General features: G+C 34.1%; 1 protein-coding gene across 1 annotated transcript in view; it reads right to left on the bottom strand.

Moving 5' to 3' along the window:
- The window catches only part of LOC150096810 (CD109 antigen-like), a 325733-nt gene that overhangs the window by 211295 nt on the left and 88219 nt on the right, over window positions 1-26219 (bottom strand). The window contains exon 8 of the mRNA XM_090408083.1: window positions 10715-10832. Coding sequence (XP_090264209.1) covers window positions 10715-10832 — 118 coding nt within the window. The remainder of the gene's footprint in view (window positions 1-10714; window positions 10833-26219) is intronic.

Genomic DNA, 26219 nt, shown 5'->3' with positions numbered 1-26219 from the left:
CATCTATGGTCGAGGCCGAGAACTTTTCAGACCACCCTCATACACTTAATAATAATAATCCTTACATATCGAAGAATTTTGGGACACAAAACACACATGTTGAAATGATTATTTTATTAATTATTAATAAAATAACAATTGACATTTCGACCCCTGTATGGAGGTCATTATCAGAAGGATACATGTGTATAGGAACCAAGTTACATGCTGTTGCACTCTATAAAGGTAAATTAAATCTACGTTAACTAATCTTTTTCTTAGCCTGACCTCTAGTGATAAAAAAAAAATTATAAAATAAAATAAAATAAATAAATGAAAACTACAATAAACTCTGCTAAAGTCCTCATGTACTAAGATTCTTCTGGAATTGAACAGTAAATATTGTACTACGATTTTCTTCTGGATTTGTACAGGTTACTATTGAATGTTCTGAGAAAAAAATAAATAAATAAAAATAATAATAATAATGAAATAAAATAAAATAAACAAAAATTACAATAAACTCTGCTAAAGTGCTCATGTACTAAGATTTTTCGGGAATTGTACAGTTCATATTGTTATACTATGATTTTTTTCTGGATTTGCACAGGTTGCTATTGAATGTTCGGGGGGGGGGGACGAAGAAAAAAAAAACACCTTCACTAAGTAAGTCTTCTTGTATTGAGATTTTTCTTTGTGGTTGCTATGAAGATTGCAGATGGGTCCTCCACATTCTTGGAATGGTTAGATGATCATTTTTATTCAAATTTGGATTATGTTTGAGCATTTCACATGCTTCTTTGAATTTCCTCTTGAACCAGGTTTCGGTGCGGGGTAGGGACTTGGTACCTTTCCAATCAATTCTGTGATGTGTTTGAAGGGCGTGGTCAGAAAGGCCGTTTTTTCCAAAATGGAGGTATTTAATATGTCGTTTGTGTTCCTCCTTCCTGATTGGGATGGTTCGCCCTGTTTCCCCTATTTATGGTATATTACATGTGCATTGTATTTTGTAAACCCCTGGGTGGGTTAGGTGTGGCAGAGGATCCTCGGCTGAACTGAGTAGGTGTCTTAATTTTTGTCAGGGGTTTAAAGGCAGTTTGATGTTGTATTTGTGTAGTGTTCTGCCTATTTTTTCGGAAATGCCTCTAACATGGTATGGCAATAGCATTCTTGAAATCTTTTTTTGATTTTAGTGGTATATCTGTGGAGGATCTTGTGAATGTTTTTTTTACTGTATCCATTTTTTATAAAGGTATGGTTGATGATCTCATATTCCTGGTTTTCATTTGAACAGATAGTTTGGGCTCTGTGCTTAAGGGTACTTATGACCCCTAGTTTTTATGTTGGGTGGTGATAAGATCCTCTGCCACACCTTGCCCACCCAGGGGTTTTCAAAATTAGACTGAGAAGGAGAGGCAGCCTGAGGGAAGACGTGTGATGAGTGCATCTAGGAATGGAAGAGAGTTGTTTTTTTTTCCATTTCAATGGTGAATTGGATGCGTTTGTGTTGTTTGTTCAGGTGGCTAAGGAATGTATTTAGTGCTTGGGACCAAATGGCAAAAATATCATCGATGTATCTGAGCCAAATTTTGGGCTTTAGGCACGACGACTCTAGAGCTCGTTGCTCAAAGTCTTCCATATAAAAGTTAGCTATTGGGGGGGGGGGGAAGAGGTAAGCTTATGGCTGTACCCTCTTTTTGAAGGTAAAAATTATTTTGCCACATGAAATACCCGGAGCGGGGTATGTGGGCAAAGAGGACCGTGACGTCGTGTGGAAATATGTTCTGTAAGAGCAAGATAGTATCATTGATTGGGACATTAGTGAAAAGGGAAGTTATGTCAAAGCTGACTAATAGATCTTGGTCATTGAGTGTAATGTTTTTGATTTTGTTTATGAAATGTTGTGTATTTTTTACATAGGAAGGGGAATGACCTACCAATTCCTTGAGTGTAGCTGCTAATTTTTTGGCTATAATTTTGCAAACCCCTGGGTGGGCAAGGTGTGGCAGAGGATCTTATCACCACCCAACATAAAAACTAGGGGTCATAAGCACCCCTAAGCACAGAGCCCAAACTATCTGTTCAAATGAACAAAGTCTTAACCAGGAATATGAGATCATCAACCATACCTTTATAAAAAATGGATACAGTAAAAAAAACATTCACAAGATCCTCCACAGATATACCACTAAAATCAAAAAAAGATTTCAAGAATGCTATTGCCATACCATGTTAGAGGCATTTCCGAAAAAATAGGCAGAACACTACACAAATACAACATCAAACCACCTTTAAACCCCCGACAAAAATTAAGACACCTACTCAGTTCAGCCGAGGATCCTCTGCCACACCTAACCCACCCAGGGGTTTACAAAATACAATGCACATGTAATATACCATAAATAGGGGAAACAGGGTGAACCATCCCAACCAGGAAGGATGAACACAAACGACATATTAAATACCTCCATTTTGGAAAAACCGGCCTTTCTGAACACGCACTCCAAACATACCACAGAATTGATTGGAAGGTACCAAGTCCCTACACTGTACCAAAACTCGGTTCAAGAGGAAATTCAAAGAAGCATGTGAAATGCTCAAACATATCGAAATTTGAATAAAAATGATGGTCTAACCATTCTAAGAATGTGGAGGACCCATCTGCAATCTTCATAGCAACCACAAAGAAAAATCTCAATACAAGAACTTACTATTTTATTTTATTTATTATTTTTTTTTTCCCCAGAACATTCAATAGCAACTTGTACAAATCCAGAAGAAAATCGTAGTACAACAATATGAACTGTACAATTCCAGAAGAATCTTAGTACACGAGGACTTTAGCAGAGTTTATTGTAGTTTTCATTTATTTTATTTTATTGATTTTTTTTTTTATCACTAGAGGTCAGGCTAAGAAAAAGATTAGTTAACAGCATAGATTTAATTTACCTTTATAGAGTGCAACGGCATGTAGCTTGGTTCCTATACACATGTATCCTTCTGATGATGACCTCGATACAGGGGTTGAAATGTCAATTGTTATTTTATTAATAATTAGTAAAATAATCATTTCAACACGTGTGTTTTGTGTCCATAAATTCTTCAATATGAATGCTGATCACCGTGTAACCTTAAAAGAAAAAATAATAATCCTTAGCCCACTATTGGCACAAATGTACCAAAATTTTACAACTTTTATGTGGTTAGTAGTTACATAAAAAAAAAAAAAAAAACTATCCTACGGTTTGATTAGGATTATAACTGTATGATTATCTTAACATCTTTTATATTTTGCTTGCTAACAGTGAAATATTAAATGTTTCAATTATTATTCTAAATGCTTCTATTATGATGACAAGTGAGTCCTAATCTGGGTCCAAACATCAATGTACCCATTGATATTTGGACCCAGTAAGTTGAGGACATTTATGATGAGCATTCATACTGGTCTGAGGTAATCTGGTAATCAAAGATGAAATATTATAAGCAACTAGATTATGAAGAATATGAAGATGCAGATTAATCTGAATCTACTTAGCCATTGTATATTTCAATAAGTTTAAAAATAAGCTCATCATTTTATGTAAATAATGATATGAAAGCCTCTCCATAGTACAGCTAAAATAATTAGATGCTGGGATTTGAAGTGGATGAAGTAACTTTGGAGAAAGTACAGAGACAGATAACAAAAATGATATCAGGACTGTACAACATTGGTTATGAGAATAGACTGAGGGCATGCAGACTGAAAAGTTTGGTGTTGAAGGGTTATTATCATATTAACACTGAGGAGATTTTTTTGTAACCGTAATCCCTGGAGGTTACAAAACGAAGTAGTAAATTAAAGGGTATGAAGTAAGTTTTTTTGCATGGAGAGTGGTAAGAGCATAGAATGCAATGCCTGAGAGGGTGGTGAAAGTGCAAACAGTGGATGAGTTTAAGGAGTGGTATGATAGACTTTGTGTTGACTAGCATTGTCCTCCCATGATGTCTTGCGACTCCATAGAGGTCAAGAAAATAATAATAATAGTAAAAATAATAGCATGTGTACTTGAGTCAGAAAGACTCAAAAAAAGACAAAGCAACAAGTTCCAACTCTGTCTAGGATACAAAAAATCTTATTAAAGTTTTTTTTTTTTTTTTAATAAAGTCTAATCAGTCAGTTTCTGATACAATACCAAATCTGAAATGAACCCAACCGTAGAATAATGTTCTCATATTTATATACTTTATTTACATTTTATCAGTATCAAAACATGATTCATCATCAATACTCATAATTCATCAGTGCTAAAACATAATTAAAACAAAATGATGGTACAAAATGAAAGAATGTCATTCTGTCTGCCCCTCTCTCTTCAAATTCTTCTGATTGTGCCTCATTTCAACCATGAAGAGGAGCACAATCAACATGAGAAGTATTAATGGAAAAGAAGTAGAATGAGCAGAAGTATTACAGAAGTACTATCAACATAATTGGTGTTATCAAAATAAAGAATACAAGCACAAGTGTAGTGTTCTGAATAACAAATACAAAATATTATATTCACACAATAATCATCAGGGAAAGGAAGAAGCAACTAGTATTAGAATCTTTTTGAATGGCTAGCAGGTAGGTAGTTTCAAGTAGAGGTGATGTCAGCAAACATCAAAATGGGAATTTGACAATGAAATTTATTTGTGTGTATGGTCCCACAGACAGTGGGAAAAAAGGAAAAAATGCAGGAATTTTTCACATCATTAGACAAAGAAAAAAAGAAGAAAAAATTGGTCCTTGTTAGAAATCTAAACAGCAGAGTAAGAAATTAATACTAAATACATAAAAATGTTTTGGGAAAATTTTGAAAAAAAAAAGTGCAAAGCTAATAATAATGGGATAGTCATTAATAATACCATTGTTCCAATAAAACAATATGCACAAATTCACATGGAGGGAAGACAAAGGTGCAGTGACTGTGTTATTGTTGATAGCAATAGCTTCATGCTATTTCAGAATACAATCGTATAGATGAGATTTGAAATAGGAAGTGGTCACCATTTAGTTTGAGCAAACTTTCAGAGATGAGCTGTAGACTAAAATATACAACATATTATTCAACAAAAAATGAAACAGTATGAAAACAAGAACCATATAAACAACAAACAACAACAGCAAATAAATACTGTGTGTAGGCTAGAGTTAAAAGCAGAGTGATCTGCTGATATTCCTCTTGAAGAGCTGGAGGTTGCAGATCTTAAGGAAAAACTTCATGGAGGAAGGCTGTCCTACAGAACTGAGGCAGATGGACTGAAAGATGACTTGGAGTAGCAGATTCAGTGAATCAGTAGTTCAATTATAAAAAGATGTTGCTTGTGCTAGGTTTAACAGAGATGGGGAGTATAATGAATGCTCAGTCTGTTAAACGAAACCCATAGAAATACCTATAGAAGAGATACAGTGTAGAAACATCATCTACAAGACAGCAGCTAAAAAAGTCATTCAGAGAGGGGTTGTCAATCAACTGAACTGCTCTCTTCCAAACAGCATTGAGAATTTTCAGAGACGTTTTAGGTGTACCACCCCAAATATAAGAGAAGTATTTCAAGGTTAGGTGGATTTGGAATTTCTACATAGTAAGTAATAACTGGACAGATGAAAAGGCTTGGGCAAAAAAACGATGCCAAGTGTTTTTGAAAGCTGAGGATGTTATAGAAGTGATGTAATTATGCCAAGAAAAGCTAGGAGTAAGAGTCAGTACGAAAAGAGAGATCTAGTCTTGATGCTAAGTTGAACACTGCCAAGGTAAGGGGAGAAAGAAGAGTCATTTGTGCAAGAAAAAAGATAAAACTGTGTTTTAGAAGCATTGAAGGTGACTAAGTTATTATTGAAGGATGGTGTGAAGATTAGGTTTAGAGTACTTATTGTATATGATTTTGAAGTTTGAGCACTTCAAGGAATGTCATATTGTCATCAGCAAAACTGTGAATACAGTTTGAGATCAGTGAGAACAGGTCATTTATGTATACAAGAAATGGGTGAAATAACAGAGCCCTGAGGAATACCTGAATTAATAGGAAAATCTGAAGAAAGAACACTTTACATCATTATATAGTGAACAACAACCAGGGAGAAAATTGGCAACCAATTATAAAGGGAGGAAGACAGACCATAAGATGGCAATATTTTGAGAATCCCTTAATGCACAACTGGTGAGACTGATTTCATTAGGATCCAGAAGCCTTTTTGGTTTCCAGGTTGTTCAAAATTCTTCTGATTTCTTTTTGGTGGTATGACACAGAAGATATGTGATGCAGTGTTCCTGGGTATAGAAAGATGTGATTTGTCTTGATCATCTATGCAAGAGTTGGATGAGAACAATGATGCCTGGAGGTCAACTTTATCTTTAGGTGATGTTGCAATACTACCATTTGGATGAGAAAGAGGTGGAAGCACAGACAGATAAAAGTTGAGCCCAACAATTTTTGCAAGGGACCAGAAGGCATGAATGACATTGGCATAAGCAGTAGGTTTTCTACATTTAGTCCTTACAAAGTCAGACTTAGCTTTGCTAACGAAATGGTGGTTTTGCAAGTGTTGTGGGCTTCAATATGGACTGTGAACAGCAGTATGACAGTTGTTCCTATTATCTGTACAACAGTACAGATAATATACAGATAACATGTATTTTAATTCCAATGATGTAGAAAGGTATACACATCTTGACAATGTACTGATAAATGATAAGCTGTTTCCACTTATGACATAGCCATGAGGTGTGGTTAGACTTAATGGCCTCACCAGTTAACTATTATTATTATCCTAAGACTCCCATGGAGTTAAAGATTCATCTAGGAGGTCCATTTGTCATACACACATTTCATCATACTTTGCCTTAAACATTCAAATTCTCTTCAGACACCACACATTCTCAGGCGATGCATTCCAGGTTGGTGGTCACAACTCTTCATTAAAAAAAACTCTGCTTCTCCTGCCTTTGCTCACACCCTCCTTATACAGCTTCCAGGGATGACCTCTTGTTCTTTCTGGATCTCCCATCATTTTATGAAAAACCTCTTCAACATTGATCCCATAACAACCCCTTACCAACTTGTATCTCTATGATATCATCCCTCTTCCTCCTATCCACTGGACTCTGCAAACTGCATCAGCTCAACCTTTCTTCATATTCATCATTCCAGAGATCAGAAACTTCCTTAGTCAATCGCCTCTGGATCTTTTCCAACATATCTTCTTCCATTTGAAAACCAGGTGACCAAATCTCTGCATAGTAGTCCATATGTGGCCTAATCAGAGCCATATGCTTTGGAACCAGAATCTTCATACTTCTACAAATCAGTGTCCTCTGCATCATTGACAGAATTCGTTGTGTTGTCCTTACAATTTTGGCAATATATCCTCTACATTCTAGATCCTTATCCATTATTACTGCAAGATCTTTTACTTCTTCTGCCTCCAACAATGTATTCCCACCAAGAGTAAATTCTACATCCCATCTTTGTTTTCCAAATTTTAAAAACTTACATTTTGCAACATTGAACTGGCATCCCCCATTCCTGTGCCTCACTTGGTCTATTCAAGTCTTTTTGTAAGGCCAGAACATCTCCTCCACTCCTAATAATTCATCCCAACTTTGCATCATCTGCAAACAACTGTATATCCCTTAATCGTGTGGAAAGGCTTATGTGTTCGTCACACATATTGATTGGATTTTAACGGTATAGGTGCGGACACAGATTGATAAGAAAATAACTATTTATTAACTTAAATGCTAATATTTTGCTGGTATTATATCCAGCATCTTCAGAACATACAAACAAAGTTTGTTACAGTAGTGAGACAACTGCAATCCGGTGTAACAGTGGGACTAGTATGAGTATTAACTTAAATGCTAATATTTCGCTGGTATTTAGTCTTTGTGTTGCACGCTACAATTACTCATACTAATCCCACTGTTACACCAGATTGGGTTGTCTCACTACTGTAACAAACTTTGTTTGTATGTTCTGAAGATGCCGGATATAATACCAGCGAAATATTAGCATTTAAGTTAATAAATAGCTATTTTCTTATCAATCTGTGTTCACATCTATACCGTTAAAATCCAATCAACCACTGTATATCCCCATCCAAATCTTCCCCAATATCATTAACATACAAGATAAATAGCAATGGCCCTAAAACAGGCCTTAAGGCATGCCACTAGTGACTTTTTTCTACTGGGATATTGCTCCCCCTATACACAACTTGCTGATATCTCTCTCAGATAGCCAATCTCCAATCCAATGCACTAGTCTAATATCCAACCTCATCCACTCTAGTTGGACTATCAACTTATTGTGCAGTAATCTATCAAAAGCCATTGCAAAATCTAAGTATACTACTGTGTATCCATCTCCTTTGTCCAATGAAACTGTCACTTTAATGTAATAAGTAAGTAGATTACTAAAACATAACCTTCCTTTAGCAAATCCATGTCCATCTATAACTACTAATAGCAAAACTACATGCACTGCTGTTATATTTTCCTTACAGTAAAATATCATTTGATTAAATATTTTATCAACATAACATTTTTATACATCTTTTATTTCATTTTTAATTACTTAAACTAATAATAATAACTCCCATAAACATATTCATGTTAAGGTATTTAAATATCTTAACAACTATCCTCGTTGATGTAAGATAGGCTGTAGTTATTGTGGTGGATTCTGTTTAGATGTCTGGAGGTGATTGTGTATACCATGTAGGTTGTTTATATCACAAACGTTGATGAAGAGAATTTGAAAAAAAAAAAAAAAAATTGAGATGGTTTGAGTTTTTTTAATTTTTTGAGGTTGATTTGTTTTTCATTTTACCTATAGTGACACCATACTTATTTATGTTTGAAGAGAAACAGAAGGGGATATATATTGTTGGAGGAGATAAACTGCTAGACATGCTGTCCATACAGAGAGTATCCAGTGTCTGTACTATACCATAGCCTCAACAGATGTCCCTAGAATACCATTACACAGCTTCTCTCCAGGCATGATCTGGCAGCAAGATTATGCGATAGCTGATCATGAAGCCTCCTAAACACATTACTATCTTTGTCAGTCCTGAACCAGATGGGGGTGAAGTTTTTTTTAAGGATGGAAAAATCAAAACTGCATGGTGGACTCAGGAAATTATAGAGGCAGTCTTGGAAAAGAAGAAACCATATTGAAAGTTCCTGGTAAGCAAGATAGCATATGTTCTTGGGGGGGGGGGGGGGGTTGTCTCCTTACCAAAAGACTTTGGTAAGGAGACAAAAGAGAAATATCAGGAAGGTAGCAAAATGTCCTAGAGGCTATTGAAGAAAACCTAGAAATGGAAAAAGGTGACATAAAAATGGAAGATATTCTAGATGTCTGGAGATGTCTACTTTGAAATAGGAAATGAAAAAACAATATAGAAGATATTCAAGAAGGCTGCAGTCAAGAGTACACATCAATATACTCAAGTATTGAACTAAAGTATCAGTATTAAAGTATAAAACTGAATGTGAGAATTACAGAGGAATTTCCCTACTGAGTATTCAGGTAAGGTATATATATGCAAGCATACTTGACAAGAGAATAAAAAAATTGTGGAAGAGAAACTTGGAAAAGAACAAGATGATTTCGGGCCAAATAATGATTAACAGAATATCAGTTTGTAGGTTTTCGTTTTGTAGATCTAAAAAGGCAATATGACACAGTGCTAAGAGAAAAGCTGTTTAAAACACAATTATATGGTATTAATGTGACATTAATGAGTCTACAGATTACATGGAGGTGTCCATAATAATAATTATACAGAGCAATACATACTCTTTAAGTCAGCAGACAGAACGGAAGTAAAATCATAATAATAAATTTAGTTGAAGTAAAATCAGTTGTAAGACAAGGATGCACATTAACTCCACTGTTATTGATTATATAGTTCAGATTATGAACTATGAAGGAGTGGTATTAAACCTTATATCAAAAGTGGAGATGCTAATCTGTTAATACTGTTAAATAAATTCAGTACAAGTCTGCAACATTTTTTAATTTAACTAAATTGAATAACTAATGTAACAAATTTGGATACAAAATTTGTTTTATTTTATTTTCTGTTTATTGCTAACATGAAAATCAACAGTAAAAAGACAAAGGCAATGAAAATAAGAAGACACATGGAAAACTGGCTACATCCTAAACTGCGAGAGTGGTCTGAAAAGTTCTCGGCTTAACAATGAAAAAACGAATTTATAATTTCAAAATTATTTTTATTTTTCAACATAATCTCCCTTAAGACTAATACATTTATTCTGTTTTATACATTTATTTCAACTGAGCTAGAGGCTCTACATCATTACACTGAAAATAAACAAATTGTGTAAAAGTACTTTTTTTAATTAATAGGATTTTTGATATACTATATTTTAAGCTATATTTAAAAATTTACAAACTAAGATAATACACACACACACACACTTGCTATTAAAATTCTCTCATCGTCTTCCAGGAAAACCACGCTGCCCACTAGTGGGCCACGGACCACACTTGGAGAAATGTTGCCCTGAACAACTGCTCCTGGGGTCCCTATGAGTTTGCTATAGTGAGAGTCAACTATATTACTATATATTTTCATTTTAAAAAGTGTAATGAAATATTTTTATGGTGTTCAACAGCTAAATTTGTTTCAAATTATCCCCAGCTCTCAAAATATCCAACAAATAAAACATACATTTCTGATAATCTGCTCAATTTCAGGTGGTCTACTATATCCTTTAAAGGGAGGCCGAAGAGACTCAACTGAAGCTCTTAAAGTAAGGTTACCAACTACAGGAACTCCACTTGTATAGCTAATAAGAAATAGATTTCACAATAACAGACATATAAATAGAAATATCAAAATAATAAATAAATAAAATAATATAAAAACATAACTTAAGTTTTATGCATTACAGTAGATCTAAGATTCTGATTTTAATGAGAAATATTAATGATAAATACAGAGACATTAATTAAATTGCATATGAATCAGTTTTAAGTAATATACTGATATGTAAAGCATGACAATTAAAAACATTTTTCAAAGCTGTTTAACTGAGATTTTATTCTCTTTATATATATATATATATATATATATATTAGGGTTACCAAGTAATTTTATAAGCTTGGTTATTTAATTCCTAATCCCAAGTATGCAAACAACTAAGTTTGCGCCTAAAACATAGTTCAAGTTTCAGGCGCAAACTTAATTGTTTGCATACTTGGGATTAGGAGTTAAATAACCAAGCTTATAAAATTACTTGGTAACCCTGATATACAGTATTCCCAAGTTAAAAAATTACATACATACATATATATATATATATATATATATATATATGAGACAATAAAATTTCAGGTAAACAGCTTTTTTTAACATATTTGCTACCTAATAAGACAGCTAAAGAACAAGATAGAGGAATAATCTACAAAGGTTTGACATGAAATAATGGACAATGGCTAAAGACACAAACAGAACTGGAAAATTAAGGGGAAGGACTATATCTAGCAGTGGATGGAAAGCGGTTACAGAAAAAGAAGACAGATTTTTTAAGGCAATAATATCAACAAGGAAGTAGGAAAAATTATTAAACAAAAACAAAGAAAATCAAGTAGAGATACAGTACATAGGTCGTTAATAATAATGTTTTTTTTTTTTTTTTCGAATGGAAGACAAAATATGTAAATAACAATATCACCTAGCAATAGGCTTTCCTACATATTCACCCATTACCAATTTTCTCAGGAACAAATTTCAGAAAGTAATGGTATCATAAACCAGTTTTAAAGTTTAGTGGCAAAAAATAAACTTATAACATATTCGTTATTTAGAAGCAGTCAACAAAAATTAAATAATTTTCTTCACCTCCTCAGCACTGTCTGAAGTACCACTTCAGACAGGGCTGAGGAATTACTATTTAATTTGAGAGCAACAATAAATTACCACTTTTAGACATTATAACAAAAATAAAAAGAAATTTAAAAAAAGAAAAGAAAAAAGGGGTAAATTTATGAAAGTTTATAGAAATCTTGATCTCTCTCTCTCTCTCCATACTAAATCTTTCCGGCACCCAAACTAATTAACATTTTGAAGCAAAGTTTCACAAACTTTACATAGCTGGGAACTATTTTTTTTCTTTGTTTTTTTCAGTATACTTTCTTGTAGCCTATCTTGTTGCACATCAGCAGCTCATGTAGAATATTTGAATTTTTATATTTTCTGAGGACCAGTAATTGTTTTTCCAAAGACCAGGCAGTCCATTTACCACACTTTGGGAAATGCTACTGTAAAGAATCAAACATTATGCAACTTGGAGAGATGATAACAAAAAAAAAGGACTTAATCACCTCTGTAATCAATTTATCCATAATGATTATCCTAAAAGAGTCATATAACTCATGATATACAAGAAACCACCACATCAAAACACAGAAAGAAAGAAAGAAGAATTTGTGTTATACATTTAATTTCTTTCTTAAAAGACCTAAATATTAAAGTTGCCTTACAATCTAGAACAAAAATTATGTTGAGATATCCTAAAAAGTTAATACTTTATAAAAATATCCAAATATATTTCTGAAAATATCAAATATATTTGTGAAATCATTTTATGTTTACAAAATTTACTGTTCCTGTAGTAAACTTTACACAGGACAGTTAAGAAACCCAAGAAATTGAACACTCCAGTGATATGAAAGTGATATACTTACAAGAAAGTGAAGAAGAAGTAGGTTTATTTGCATGTGTCACATCTCTTAAATATTCCATGAGATGGACTTTAGCTTTGATGCCTTACACAGAGGAAAAAAAAATTTGCCTCATTTTAAAGAATCTAGTGAGGTATCTGCTTACCATGTGTACTTTTAAACAAGATTTTGAAATGACAGATTAAATACTGGAGGCTTTATATCTAAACTATTCTAACAAACACTCACAAGAAATATAAGATAGTCAATGTGATGTTATATACATAGAAAAAGTTCTATTCACATGACATGTGAACAGTGCTTTTTAAGCTCCTCTGCAAAGGGCTTATATACTGCATCGCTATATATTAATATTCTTTGCACCTGGTTAATATTCTTTTCCTATTAGCTTGGTAATATTATTACCTCAAAGAAGCTATTAGTCTAACTGAAAGCAAAATATGTTAATATTCTATTCCTTGTATTTAATGACAATGAAATCCTAGTTAATTACTTCGAATATATTTGTGAAATCATTTTATCCATCTTACGAAAACCACAGGCATATGCTAAATAGAACAGTTGCATTATAATAAAGATATTTAGCAACAAAGTAACATGTGTCTTGTTGTATACAGAAACTTGTGGAACTTCTACAGTTATATGACCCAGGTATAACAGAGTAAATAACTGTTATTCAAAAAATTAACAGATATTTCATTTTAAGTTTTGTAAAACATTTTCAGTGTAGACTGTAGAACAATAATAGAAATTTGAATATGACCAAACAGTGAAAGGCAGGTAGTGAAAATTAATCTTTTGACATATGGTCACGGAATTTCCAGGATAAATATTGTTAATTCACTTAAAAAAATGATTTCGTACAGTTAAAATAACAATGTGACAAACTTCTGGAATTGAAAGAAAGCCATTACAATGGTAGGATTTCAGCACTTTCTTTGAATAAACATTGATATTTACAAACATATTAAGTAGTAATTTCGTATTCTTTCAAAGAATCCTATGGCTAATGTCAATCTATGTGTTGAGCTAGTCCAAGTCTATGAAGTTTAATAAGCTGAATACGGTTCTAATGTCCTGGAACATTTCTCAACTGATCTTTCTGCTTGATCTTACATAAGTTTAACCTTATACAAGTATTGTTAATATCACAAGTGAATGGAGTAGTGTTTTTGAGATGTGGTAAAAAAAAAAAAAGTGTTTTAAATAGTATATAGTGTGGCTTTTTATAGGATAACTGTGCTTAATTTTTTGATGTTAGATACAAGTGACCTTCAGCAGTGTTTGTTGTCAGAATTTTTTTTGTTTGTTTATTTGTGTTTTGCTACTTGTTTGTTCCTACTGCTTATGCTTTCTGTAAATGGCATCAATAAAGAAACACACGTGTGAGGCAGGGAAGCTTGGCATGAAGATCAAGTTCTGCCCTGGATTTTTCCCAGTGAATGCATTGTGAAAACTGCTTCACATATGCACTGAAAAATTTGTGGGCTGTTAGAGTAAACAAAAAGAAGGAGAGTGTTAATATATGTGAAAAGTGTATTGATAGCTTAGAGTGTTTAAATACAAGGACCTAGCATCAGGACCATAGTAGAAGAGCTTAAGCAACAGTTGGTGAAAATGAAAAGTAAAATAAAGCATCTGGAAGAGGAGATTAAACACTTAAAGGAGAGATTGGAAGATGTGAATGACAAGGAGAAAGTTAATATTATGAAGAAAGAGTCAAAGAATAATCGTAAATCACAGTACGGAGATTCGATAATTAGAGGTGTGATGACTAATAAAGTATACAAACCATGCTTTCCATGTAGAACATTGAAGCAAATAACTAATGCTTTGCACAGAAGGAAAGATTGAGCATCACAATTAGTGGCAGTAGTAGTGGGCACAAATGACTTAGTTGGTGAAAAAAGGAATGTTGATAATAGAGACTTGAGGAAGCACTTATAGAAGGTCAAGGATAATAGTGTAGTTGTAAAAGTCATTAGTGTGTTGCCCAGATATGACACTAGTGAATTGAGAAGGAGGACATAGATAATGAATAGCAGAGATAACCGTGTTGAGTGAGACAAAGGTGTTGAGTTTGTGAATCTGTGGAGTGAATTTGAAGGAAAGCTTGTTTAAAGAAAAAAGAAGGAAGGATAGTTTAAAGTTGATGGATTATATTTCAACAGATTTAGCACTGAGTATTTAGAAAGGCTATTATTGTGGAGAAGGCACAATATAAAGAAGTAAATATAGCTAACAATCAAAGGGTAATTGTAAAGCAGGATAGCATAGCCAAATGGGTTATACAAGGAGGAAGATGGGGTTGCAGCAGGACAAGGTGAAGGAATGAAATTTCCTGGACCATACCACCTGAGATTAGCTCAGGTAGTATGGTCCAGGAATGCTAACACATTCCTGGATGCTAACAATATCATGCTCTTTCCTAATATCCCTCATATCCTCATTTTTAATATGTATCGCCATTGATGCTATCTGCCCATGCCCCTAATCTTTCTCATGACTCTCATATCTGTAGTCTCTAGTCTTTGGTCAAGTGTTTTATTTCTAAACCAGCTCTCAGATCCATAAGTTAGAATTGGTTTGAACACCGTCTTGTATGCAGCTAATTTAACGTTTTGACTAATTTCTCTTTTATCCCATATACATTTATTCAGTTGACTTCCTACAATACCAGCTTTGCTGATTCTGTTGTCTATTTCCATATTTAATTTACCATCTTCACTAAAAATTGTGCTTAAGTAGTGAAATGTTTTACTTGTTCTATAGGTTCTCCATTCACAATGCAGTTGATATTTTCAGTTCTTCTGCCTTGTTATTGCTAACCTTCATACTATATCTATTACAACAGTTATTCATTTTAGTCAAGGAATCTTGCAGACTTGTAGTGGATTTATTTAGAAGTATAACCTCATCCGCATAAAGCAAAGAGCTGACATTAACATCTCCAATTTTGATATTAGGTTTAATAGCACTTTCCTTCATAATGCAATCCAAATAGATAATGAATAACAGAGGGAATAATGTACATCCTTGTCTGACACCAGATTTAACATTAAACCATCTTCTTGTACTTCAATTCTAACTGCTGACTTACAACTCAAATAAAGACTAAGTATTGCTTGATATAACACCCCACGACACCATACAACTGCAACATTTTCAATAGCTTCTCTCTTGGCACCTTCTCATATTCTTTGTTTAGATCTACAAAACTTAAATACAGTCTTTGTTATATTCCCATAACTTCTCAACTATTTGTCATAAAGTGAAAATCTGATCCTGAGAACCTCTATTTGGCTTGAATCCAGCTTGTTCTTCACCAAGCTTCCCTTCCACAATTCTTCTCAACCATTTCTCAAATATACTGATCATATCGAATATTCATATTGTCATATTGTGGTCATATCGAAGTGCATTTATACATATTGGAATTCCACTTGGTGTCGCACTGATTTGATCATCAGCTTGTCGAGAGCTCCTGAAAAGATTAGTAGTATTTTGTGTTAACTTTGGCAATTTTACTAGAATTTTAAGTAGTATTGTTTGCTTTTTGTTTCTTGATGTGTCTGTGCAATTTTTGTGTGTTTTCTGTTATTTTAAGTATTATTTTTAAGATAAGATAGCGTACATATGGCACCGATAAAGAAAAAAATGGCGGCCAGGTCGCTATGTTTGTTTAAGAGTTTTGATGTAAACGAATTTATGCAATGTGCTGTCTGTGAGATGTATGCTTTGCGAAGAGCGGTGGGAGTCTGGTTAGAGAGTGATAGTGGAATTAATATGTGCAGAAAGTGTAAGGAGAATAAGGATCTCAAGCGTGTTTCGGGTGGCGAGAGTGATATCGTTAACAATAGTCAGAATGTAGAAAATGGCAGTGTGATAGAGAATTGCGTGGTAGTGCCAGATAGGTGTGAGAGCGTCGTTGAAAGTGTAAATAAAGGTAGAAATACAGATGGTGAGATAAATGCGAGTAGTGAAATTGTGCGATACACAGAGTGAAAAGGCAACTGGAGTGTATGGAAAAATGTGTGCTGAACATACTGACTAATAACTGCCGTAAGTCTGTGACGACAAATAATAGAATGTTCGTAAATGTCAATAAAATGAAGGAGCGAGTGCTGTATGGGGATTCGCTATTAAGAGGTGTGATAGTTGAGAGTTTGACGAAGTTGTACCAGCCGGGTGCGAACATAAAGGACGTCAGTGAATCTATTTGAGTGCAAAAACAGAGGGTGAAAGAGATGATAATCATGGCAGGAACAAATGATTTGAAAGAGGACAAAATGGAAATGATAGAGGATGTGAGGGAATTACTTGAGGTAGCAAAAGAGAAGAGTGAGAGAGTTAGGATAGTGAGTATTTTACCGCAGTATGACAGTGAAGTGTTTAGAAGGAGGGCCATAATTGCCAATGACTTTATGCGTGGATTATGCATGGAGAGTGGTGTGGAATTTGTGGATGTGTGGAATGAGTTCGATGGGCGAAAGGACTTATATAAGATGGATGGGTTACTTTCAAATGGAGTTGGTGTACGGAGGCTTGAAAAAGTGTTGATGAATGATGCGGAAGTGGATGTACAGACTCAGGGAAACTAGATTTATTAAGAGGGGGGAGTGAATATGCAGACTTTAGGGAGGCAGTTGAGTGTATGAATGAGTATATTATGCCCGAGTGAGTACGAAGGACAACAAATCAGAATGGGATGGTTAGTATAAGGCATCAAAGTAGGGATGGGACAAATGGGCTTCTGCAATTCATGTACACTAATGCCAGGAGTATTAGGAACAAGAAGAAAGAGTTTTTGGCCATGGTTGGCACTTCCAGACCACAGGTTGTTGGTATTAGTGAAACATGGCTGACAGAAGATTATAAAGCTAGTGGGATTGAAGAATGCGACGGGTATAGCGTGTTCAGGAGAGACAGGGTGAATAAAAAGGGGGGAGGAGTGTTATTGATGATAGCTGATGAGTTGCAGCCAAGGAGTATAGAAGTTGAACTGCAGGATAGAGAAAAGAGCACATTTGAGGCTGTTTGGTGTGAGATGGAATCTAGCAGAACAAAATATACAATTGGGTGCTGCTATAGACCAGGTGATGGAATCGATGGTGGGGATAGTATGCATAGGCAAATAGAAGAAATGAGTGGAAGAAGGGTAATTATTATGGGTGATTTCAATTATGGTAACATTGACTGGAAAGAGGAGAGGGCACATGGGAGGAAGGAATTGGATTTTATGCAGTTATTAAGGGACAACTATCTGCGGCAGCATGTAGTGGAAAATACCAGGGGGCAGAGAGTGCTTGACCTAGTAATTGCAACTGAGAATGTGGCTGTAACGAACATGACCATGTTGCCACCAATTGGTGAGAGTGACCATAAGGTCATGACTTGGGAGGTGGCTAAAGGAGTTGAATTTACAATTAAGACAGGGTACATGTGGAATTACAAGGCTGGTAAGTATGACAAGTTTAGGTGTGTGTTTGGTTCAGTGCCATGGCATGTAAAACTGCAAAGGCTGGATGTTGATAGTGCATGGGAGGTGGTTAAGAACTGTTTGCAGGAGGCAATGGTTGAATGTATACCAAGAGTCCGAATAATAAATCAAGCAGGGGTTAAATGGATGAATAACACTATTAAGCTTGAGCTGCAAAAAAAGAAACAATTGTGGAGGGAATTTAAGGAGAAAGGTGACCATCAGGCGCAGGAACAGTATACAGCTCAGGCCAGGATGGTAACAAGGGGGGTAAGAAAAGCAAAAGCAGATTACGAAAGAAAATTGGCCATGCAGGCTAAAGAGAATCCCAAACAGTTTTTTCAATATGTTGCAAGTAAAAGGAAAAATGTTGAGGGCAGGGAGGTAACTGAATCAGTCAATATAGTGGAATTACTGAGCGAGCACTTTGCAAGAGTATATCATCCAGGTGGTGACATTGCAGGAATGGAAGAACCAACAGCTTATACTGGAATTGTGATGAATGAAGTAGAGGTAACTAGTCTATTACAGAACCTCAATGTCAATACATCTGTGGGATTGGATGGTATACCAGCTCGTGTCGTACGTGAAGTGGCAAAAGAATTGTTAGTGCCCTTGACCATTTTGTTTAATTTGAGCCTCGGGTCGGGGTTAGTCCCAAGGGGGTGGAAAGAGGAGCAAATAGTTCCGCTGCATAAAGGTGGTTCCAAGGCTGCTGTTGAAAATTACCGGCCAATCAGCATAACAGGAATCATTATCAAGGTCTTGGAGAAAATAGTCAAAAGGAAAATACAAGATTGGATAGAAGAAAATGGGATACTGTATCGGGGACAGCATGGTTTTGTGAAGGGTAGGTCATGCCTCAGTAACTTGCTCACGTATTATAACACAGTGACGGCTGAACTGGATAAGGGTAATGGGTTTACAGTGATTCTACTGGACCTTGCTAAGGCCTTTGACAGGATACCACATGGAATTCTAATCAGTAAATTGCAGCATATGGGGATGGATATAGGGTTGGTGAGATGGATAGGAGGGTGGTTGATAGAGAGATATCAGAGAATGGTTTATTCAGGAGTAGAATCCACAAGATGGCCTGTGACTAGTGGTGTGCCACAAGGATCTGTTCTTGGACCACTGCTGTTTAATTTGTTCATTAATGATATATGAAAGAATCTGTTCATTTGTTTGCGGATGATGCAAAGTTGGGTAGGGCAATAGTGAATGCAGATGACGTCAAAATTTTGCAAGATGATTTGGATAGATTGGAGGTCTGGGCTAAGGTGAATGGATGTCAATTTAATGTGGCAAAATGTAAGGTTATACATTTTGGGGTGAAAAGATTAGCAGCAGATTACTACATTGGTGGAACTGTGCACCAGGAAATTGATGAGGCACGAGATTTAGGAGTGTTGGTGGATAAGGAGTTGAAGTTTAGGGGGCACATTGCAAAAGTGGCCAAATCAGCTCATCAAATCAATTGATTACTGAAGAATACGTTGACAAGCAGGTTATTATTCCTCTGTATCGAGCCTTGATAAGACCTCATCTTGACTACTGTGCCCAGATTTGGTCACCTAGGTTCCTTCTTGATGGGGAGGAGGTGGAGAGGATCGAGAGGCGAGTGACCAAGATGATAGTAGGTCTGTGGAATGAACCTTATGAGAACAGGTTGAGGATTTGTGGGTTGCAAAAATTGGTTGATAGGCAGAGGAGGGGAGATATGATTGAGACATTCAAATTACTGAAGGGTTTCTATAAAATTAATTCAGAAGATATTTTTGAGAACAGGGCTGGTTGTGGGAGGAATAGGGGACATCCATGGAAACTGGGCAAAAGTTTGGTTAGTAAAGGTGTTAGAGCTGGGTTCTTTACTTGTAGAGTGGTGAATGAGTGGAATGTGCTCCCAGAGTCTGTCGTGGATGCTGTGACAGTGAATGAGTTTAAGGCGAGGTATGATAGATACTGTATGAATGTAGAATAGCTGTGATGAATATGATTTGGGGCCTCCCTCGATGAGTCTAATGACTCCCTGGAGTTGCCCGTAATAATAATAATAATAATACTGGCATATATTTTACAGGAACACTCAGTGGAGAAATACCTCTGTAATTCTCACATTCAGTTTTATTTCCCTTTTTATATATGGGTATTACAAGAGCTCTACTCCAATCATCTGAAATTTGTCCCTCTGCGCAGAGCTTCTGAACTATGCAGTACAGTCACTGTAAGACTTTTATACCTCCATACTTGAGCATTTCTGGTTGAATATCATCTATTTCAGCTGCCTTTCCACATTCCAGACTTTGTTATATTCCCATGGCTTTTCAACTATTTGTTATAATCTGACCTACATGGGTAATCTGACCTACAAAATTTCTAAATTTTGTTCAATCTAATTATCTTGTTAATTGATCACTCTGTTTCTGCTTAAGATATTCCACAGAATTTCACTCAAAAATAAAAGATATAAACTTAAATCTTTAGATATTATAATCAGTATTGACACTGTCTCTTTTCATCAATGTACTTCATTCTAAGGCAGGAAATTTCAAAATACCTCTGACCCACAGAATGTTTCTAGCAGAGGAATAATGTTCTAATAGAGGAATATTTCAAGTCATTAGAGAGAGAACAGCTGGCATAAAGAAAAAGGAAATGCTAATTGTTGTAGGAGATCTCAATAAAAGAGTAGGAAATTAATACCTGATAATATTACAAATGTTTAGGAAAAATTGGAGAAAAAAAGATTAAAGCTAATCATGATGGTACCTCTGGATTTCTGTTCAGGACATGAACTATTGATTACTAATGTTATGTTCCAACATAAAGATGTGCATGGATAAAATATACAAAAAATAAGAAAAGTATTTTACCAAAATATATGTCATTGTTGATCCAGAGAAATTCCAGATGCAAAAATATAACAGGGAAGGAATACAAGAATATAACAGAGGAGGGACTAAATGGAAGTAATTACCATTCATTTTTGAGCACTATAAAAATTTAAATATGAAAAACTGTTAAATGAGATCAGCAATGAGAGAACAATTATAAATAGAAAGTATTCCAGAGAAATGCAATTAAAAGTACATATCAATACCTGAATAAAGAAAACTATGAGAATTTGAAATATGGAAAGGCAGCTGAAGCAAATATTGCGAGAAGTGCTCAGATATGGAGGAATACAAGTTTTACAGTGCAGTGCACAAAATCGGGCAAATTCCAGGTGACTGAAAGAGTGAAAGTCTTTAGGTGATAGACAATCTTTGTTACTCAGTGTGTAAGACCATCATCCTGCTTATTGCAGGCCTCATGATACTAAAAGTTTACAACTTTATCTTATTTTAAATATAAAACTATTATGACTAAAACTTTCAGTAACAACAGAAATTTATTAGTCGTTAAAATATGTAAAATACATCTACTAGTGTCACCACTTAAAATAGAACTGGTGGTTCTTCAGGACTTCATTATTATCATTAATGGTCCTAACAGACACTTAACCATCCACAACCTTCTAAGCATCCTTGGATTTTGTAACTAATTTAAAGATAAGGTGGTTAGCCCTGTGTATATAAGTATTCTTTTGTTTGTACACTGCATGTGTCTACTAGTAGATTTACCTGGTTGTGGGATGAAAAAAACCTCACAAAGGTTCTTCACAACCACATGGGATTCAAATAACCCAGGTCTTTCCAACCAAAGAACTTCATCTATACCAACTACAGAGGCGCCTATTTCAGGGTTTAAACAGCAAAAATATAAGTACATAGATCACAATGTTGACTAAACACTGGAAAAAAAAAAGCCATTACAAGACAAAAAAATAAATTCACGGTAATCAATAAATGTAAAATTGTGTAGCATGCATTAGATGTCTGCAGTTAATGACAGAAAGTGTGATTGTTGGCAATGTTGAAATCTCTAATGTTAAAATATTTAATAAGTGACTTCCATATGTCACTTATAGTTAATCCTTGGAAAAATTCAGTGATTGGTGTGAATGGATGACTATAACTAATTCCTTCAGAAGTCTGGAATAAAAATTCTTTTCTACTTAGGCATGGTTGAAAAGTTCCAGTCAACTGTATAGTTAGTTGTCAAGAAGAGATCTATATTTTCTTATATGGTTGATATTTGCAACATATTCCTTCTTTTTCACCTCAATCTATGAAATGAAATGCACATTAAACAAAATGAAAAGGCAAACATCTTTAGAAAGGCTACACAATCTAGGCTTGGAAATGATTCAAAGTATAATCTTCTAAAAGCATTAAAAACAGTCCAAAAAAAAAAAAAATGAAAGAAATAAGCAACTTAAAGTTCTATTTAGGACTTCATTCTGAATGCAGTATGCCATTTTTGGTTAAGACTTACCTCAGCTAATAAACCTATAAAACTCTGAGTTCATTTAAACAATTTAGAATGTTCTACTGATTTGATATTGGTAACCAGAACATCTGGTTACCAATATTGTTGACTGTGATTTTTCTTAACAAACAATCTCTATAAAATATTCCATCAAAAGTAGCACAAACATGATATAAAAAACACTAGCAAAGTTTTTAAAGCTGAAAATAATGGAATTTGACATAAAAAAGTTCTTAGCATGCCTACATTCAAGGAGCACTGGAATAAACAGCCCAAGGTCAAAATTAAAAGCTTTAATTTATATTTGATAGAGGTTTTAGTTTTTTTATTGCAAAGGCTATTAAGTAATTTGTGTTCTTTAAACTTGTTATATTATTATATTATATTATAGGATGTCTGTTAATTTATTTTTATTTCATTTCATTTTCTATCTTCTCATTTTGGTGAGGTGGTAGATTAATTGTGGATTTGTCTATTGCACCTGCTATGGATTCAATGAGGACAAAATTGCTTTCAATAGCTGCTTAACATGTTGACTGCCATTGGCCAAATGTGAAAATGTAAACTTGTTGTTGGTGCCAACAGGTTGTTAGTATTTTATCCTCAAAACTATATAATTGTTGCCAAATGTTTCACTTTATCACTGTAACTATGAACTTTTATTTATTAAAAAAAGTAGTTTTCAAAGTTGGCCTGATTATATTATTGGTTGAAAGATTCTAATTCTGTGTGTGTGTGGGGGGGGGGGGGGATAGGGAATGCACAACTAGTATACTAATATTCTTCAATATGAAAAATATGATACGCGGTAACTCATAGTTGGCATCCTAATGTAAATGGACAACTATTACTTATCTCATTGTTGGCAATCAATGTATTAAATAATGTTTACATTTCAAGCATATAACCAGTATGTCATTCAACTGTAGAAAACCACATGGTTATGGATTCAATGGGAGCAAAAAGCTTTCAATTGTATTTAAACTTGTTATACTGAAATATGTATGTTCATATTTCAAGAGATAACCAATATGTCATTCGACTTTAGGAAACCACAAACAGAATTAAGGATTACACAACATTCCAATTATACCATTAAGAAAGAAAAGAATATGATGATAATAATTTATAGATGGCTATAAAAGAAAAGACCAACCTGAGTAAGGCTATAAGAAAAGTTCCAAACAAGAGACAATATATAATGTTTATGCATTACTGGTTATTGTCCTGGTTGGTTACTGTCCAACCAACAGGCTGCAAGTTCAAATGCTGCTGTGGGCATGGATGTATGTGACTGTCATTAAGCGGAGATGAATTTCATTAGAATAACATCCAAAAAAACTTAGCTAAAATGGGAATCATGGACTAGGTGGAAGAGCCCAAAACAGAAAAGAGTAGAAGAAGATAGCACTTGCAGCAAAGAACCTCTATTAGAAGAAGAAAATATGAAAAAAATAAATAAATAAAATAAATATATATATTAGGGTTACCAAGTAATTTTATAAACTTTATTGTATATTTGGTAACCCTAATATACATTATTCCCAAGGTAAAAAAACTTATTTACATATATATATATATATATATATATATATATATATATATATATATATATATATATATATATATATTGTTTATAATCTCTGACTAATTTACTAGCAAAGCATTTCATTAACTGCCAAACATAGCTAACTGGACAACCATATAACATGTGAAAAAGTATTACAGACCTCTTGTGTATAATAGTTCTTTAAGAGATACTTGTGCCATAAGAAGTTTTTTTAATTCACAGGAAAAAAAAAAAAGGAAATAATATTTATTTAAAGCCACATATATTTCAGGCCTCATCAGTGGCAATGATAATTAATTACAAGATGGAATGGAAACAATGGAGAGACAATAAGATCCATGTGATGTTATACAAAAAACAATGCATAGATAAAACTGAGGAAACATTATATTATTATTTATTCATTAACTGTATTAAAAAAAAAAAACCTTCAGTGATCTGTGATTAGAATAAGACTTTCCCATATCTTAGATAGCAAGAGGCAGTCATTCCAATTTAAGTTTGGACAGTGAAGTAAGGCCTCAGCACTTTCTTTAAACAAACATTCAGTTATAGTGACACAGATGAAGAATGCATGTTTCAGACCATAGAATATTGTGGTCTGTATCAATTCTATGCTGTGCCATGCCAGATTTATCAGATTTTCTGTTCTGCTAATGAAAGATTGGTGTTCTTGTATTTTTTTTTCACTGAGCTTTGTCCAAAGTAAGAACAATGACAGTCTCAAGGAACTTGGTAGACATCAGTAAGAGCCAAAGGAGAATGTTTATCTTTAGAAGATGGAAACTATGATGATAATTTGTTGATAGGAAGAAAGGTAGCCATGAAATTGTATTTATTAATAATTCTGGAAATGGGTTCTGAGATCCCATTTCCAGAATACTTAACCTTCAGTTTGGATTTGTTATATAGACAACATTTTTGTGATCTGGCTCCTTAATGAAGAAACATTACCTACTTTTTTTTTGTATCTAATATAAACAATCTATATTCAAAAAATTTAATTTGTTGTCTTTTAAATTCAAAGACAACAAATTATCCTTCTTTAGATATTCTACTCCTCTGCTTGCCATCAGGTGAATTAATTACTACCATTGATTGAAAGCCTACTTTCACTAGACACTATATTCAACAGCAAGCATCTCACTATCCATCACAGAAGACTGGAATTATAAAAACTTTATTGCAATGTCTCATACCATTTGTTCTACACCTCAACTATTACACAGCAGGAACTCTTAAGCATTAAATGATATATGAAACTCAATAGCTTCTCAGAAGAGACCACACAACAACTTTTTAATCCTATTATCCTAGCTCAAATGACAAGAAAACAACACATCAACTCCCAATCTTCCATCTATTTCTGCCATCTCAGAACCCATTTCCAGAATTCTTAAGAAATACAATTTAGTGGCTGCTTTTTTTCCTATCAAGAAATCTGGCTTGGCATAGCATGGAATAGATACAGACCACAATATCCTATGGTCTTAAACATACTTCATCTGTGTCACTATAAATTTGAACATTTGTTTAAAGAAAGTGCCGAGGCCTTACTTCACAGTCCAAACTTAAATCACAATGACTACATCATGCTAAGACACAGGAAAGTCATATTCTAATCACATATCACTACTTTTTTGTTTTTTTATAAAATGCAGTTAATGAATAATTGATAATATTTTTCCTCAGTTTGAACATTGGTTGTTTCATATATAAAATCACATGACTCTTGCTATTTCAAAATAATCCATTGTTTGTGTTGTGTCTTGTAATTAACTATCATTGCCACAGATGATGGCCTGTAATATTCAGTCAAAATATATGACTTTAAATAAATATTATTACTTATTTCCTTGTGTTTTGTATGAATTAAAGAAACCTGCGCATAGCAATTTAATACTTCAATATTTCTTCATGTCTGGATGGAAGAATGTTTGTCTGAATATGTTTTCTTACAAAATGTACATAATAAACAAAACATTTTAGAAAGCCATTTTGGAAAAACACCACTTTTTTTTTTTTTTTTTTTTCAAAGGGGAGGATTTTATCCAAATCCAGAACAAT

The sequence above is a fragment of the Typopeltis vanoorti genome, chromosome 18, assembly GCF_054136105.1.
Source record: "Typopeltis vanoorti isolate ZY-2024b chromosome 18, IOZ_Tvanoo_1.0, whole genome shotgun sequence".
NCBI classification, from domain to species: Eukaryota; Metazoa; Arthropoda; class Arachnida; order Uropygi; family Thelyphonidae; genus Typopeltis; species Typopeltis vanoorti.
This window is presented reverse-complemented; position numbering and strand designations above follow the sequence as displayed.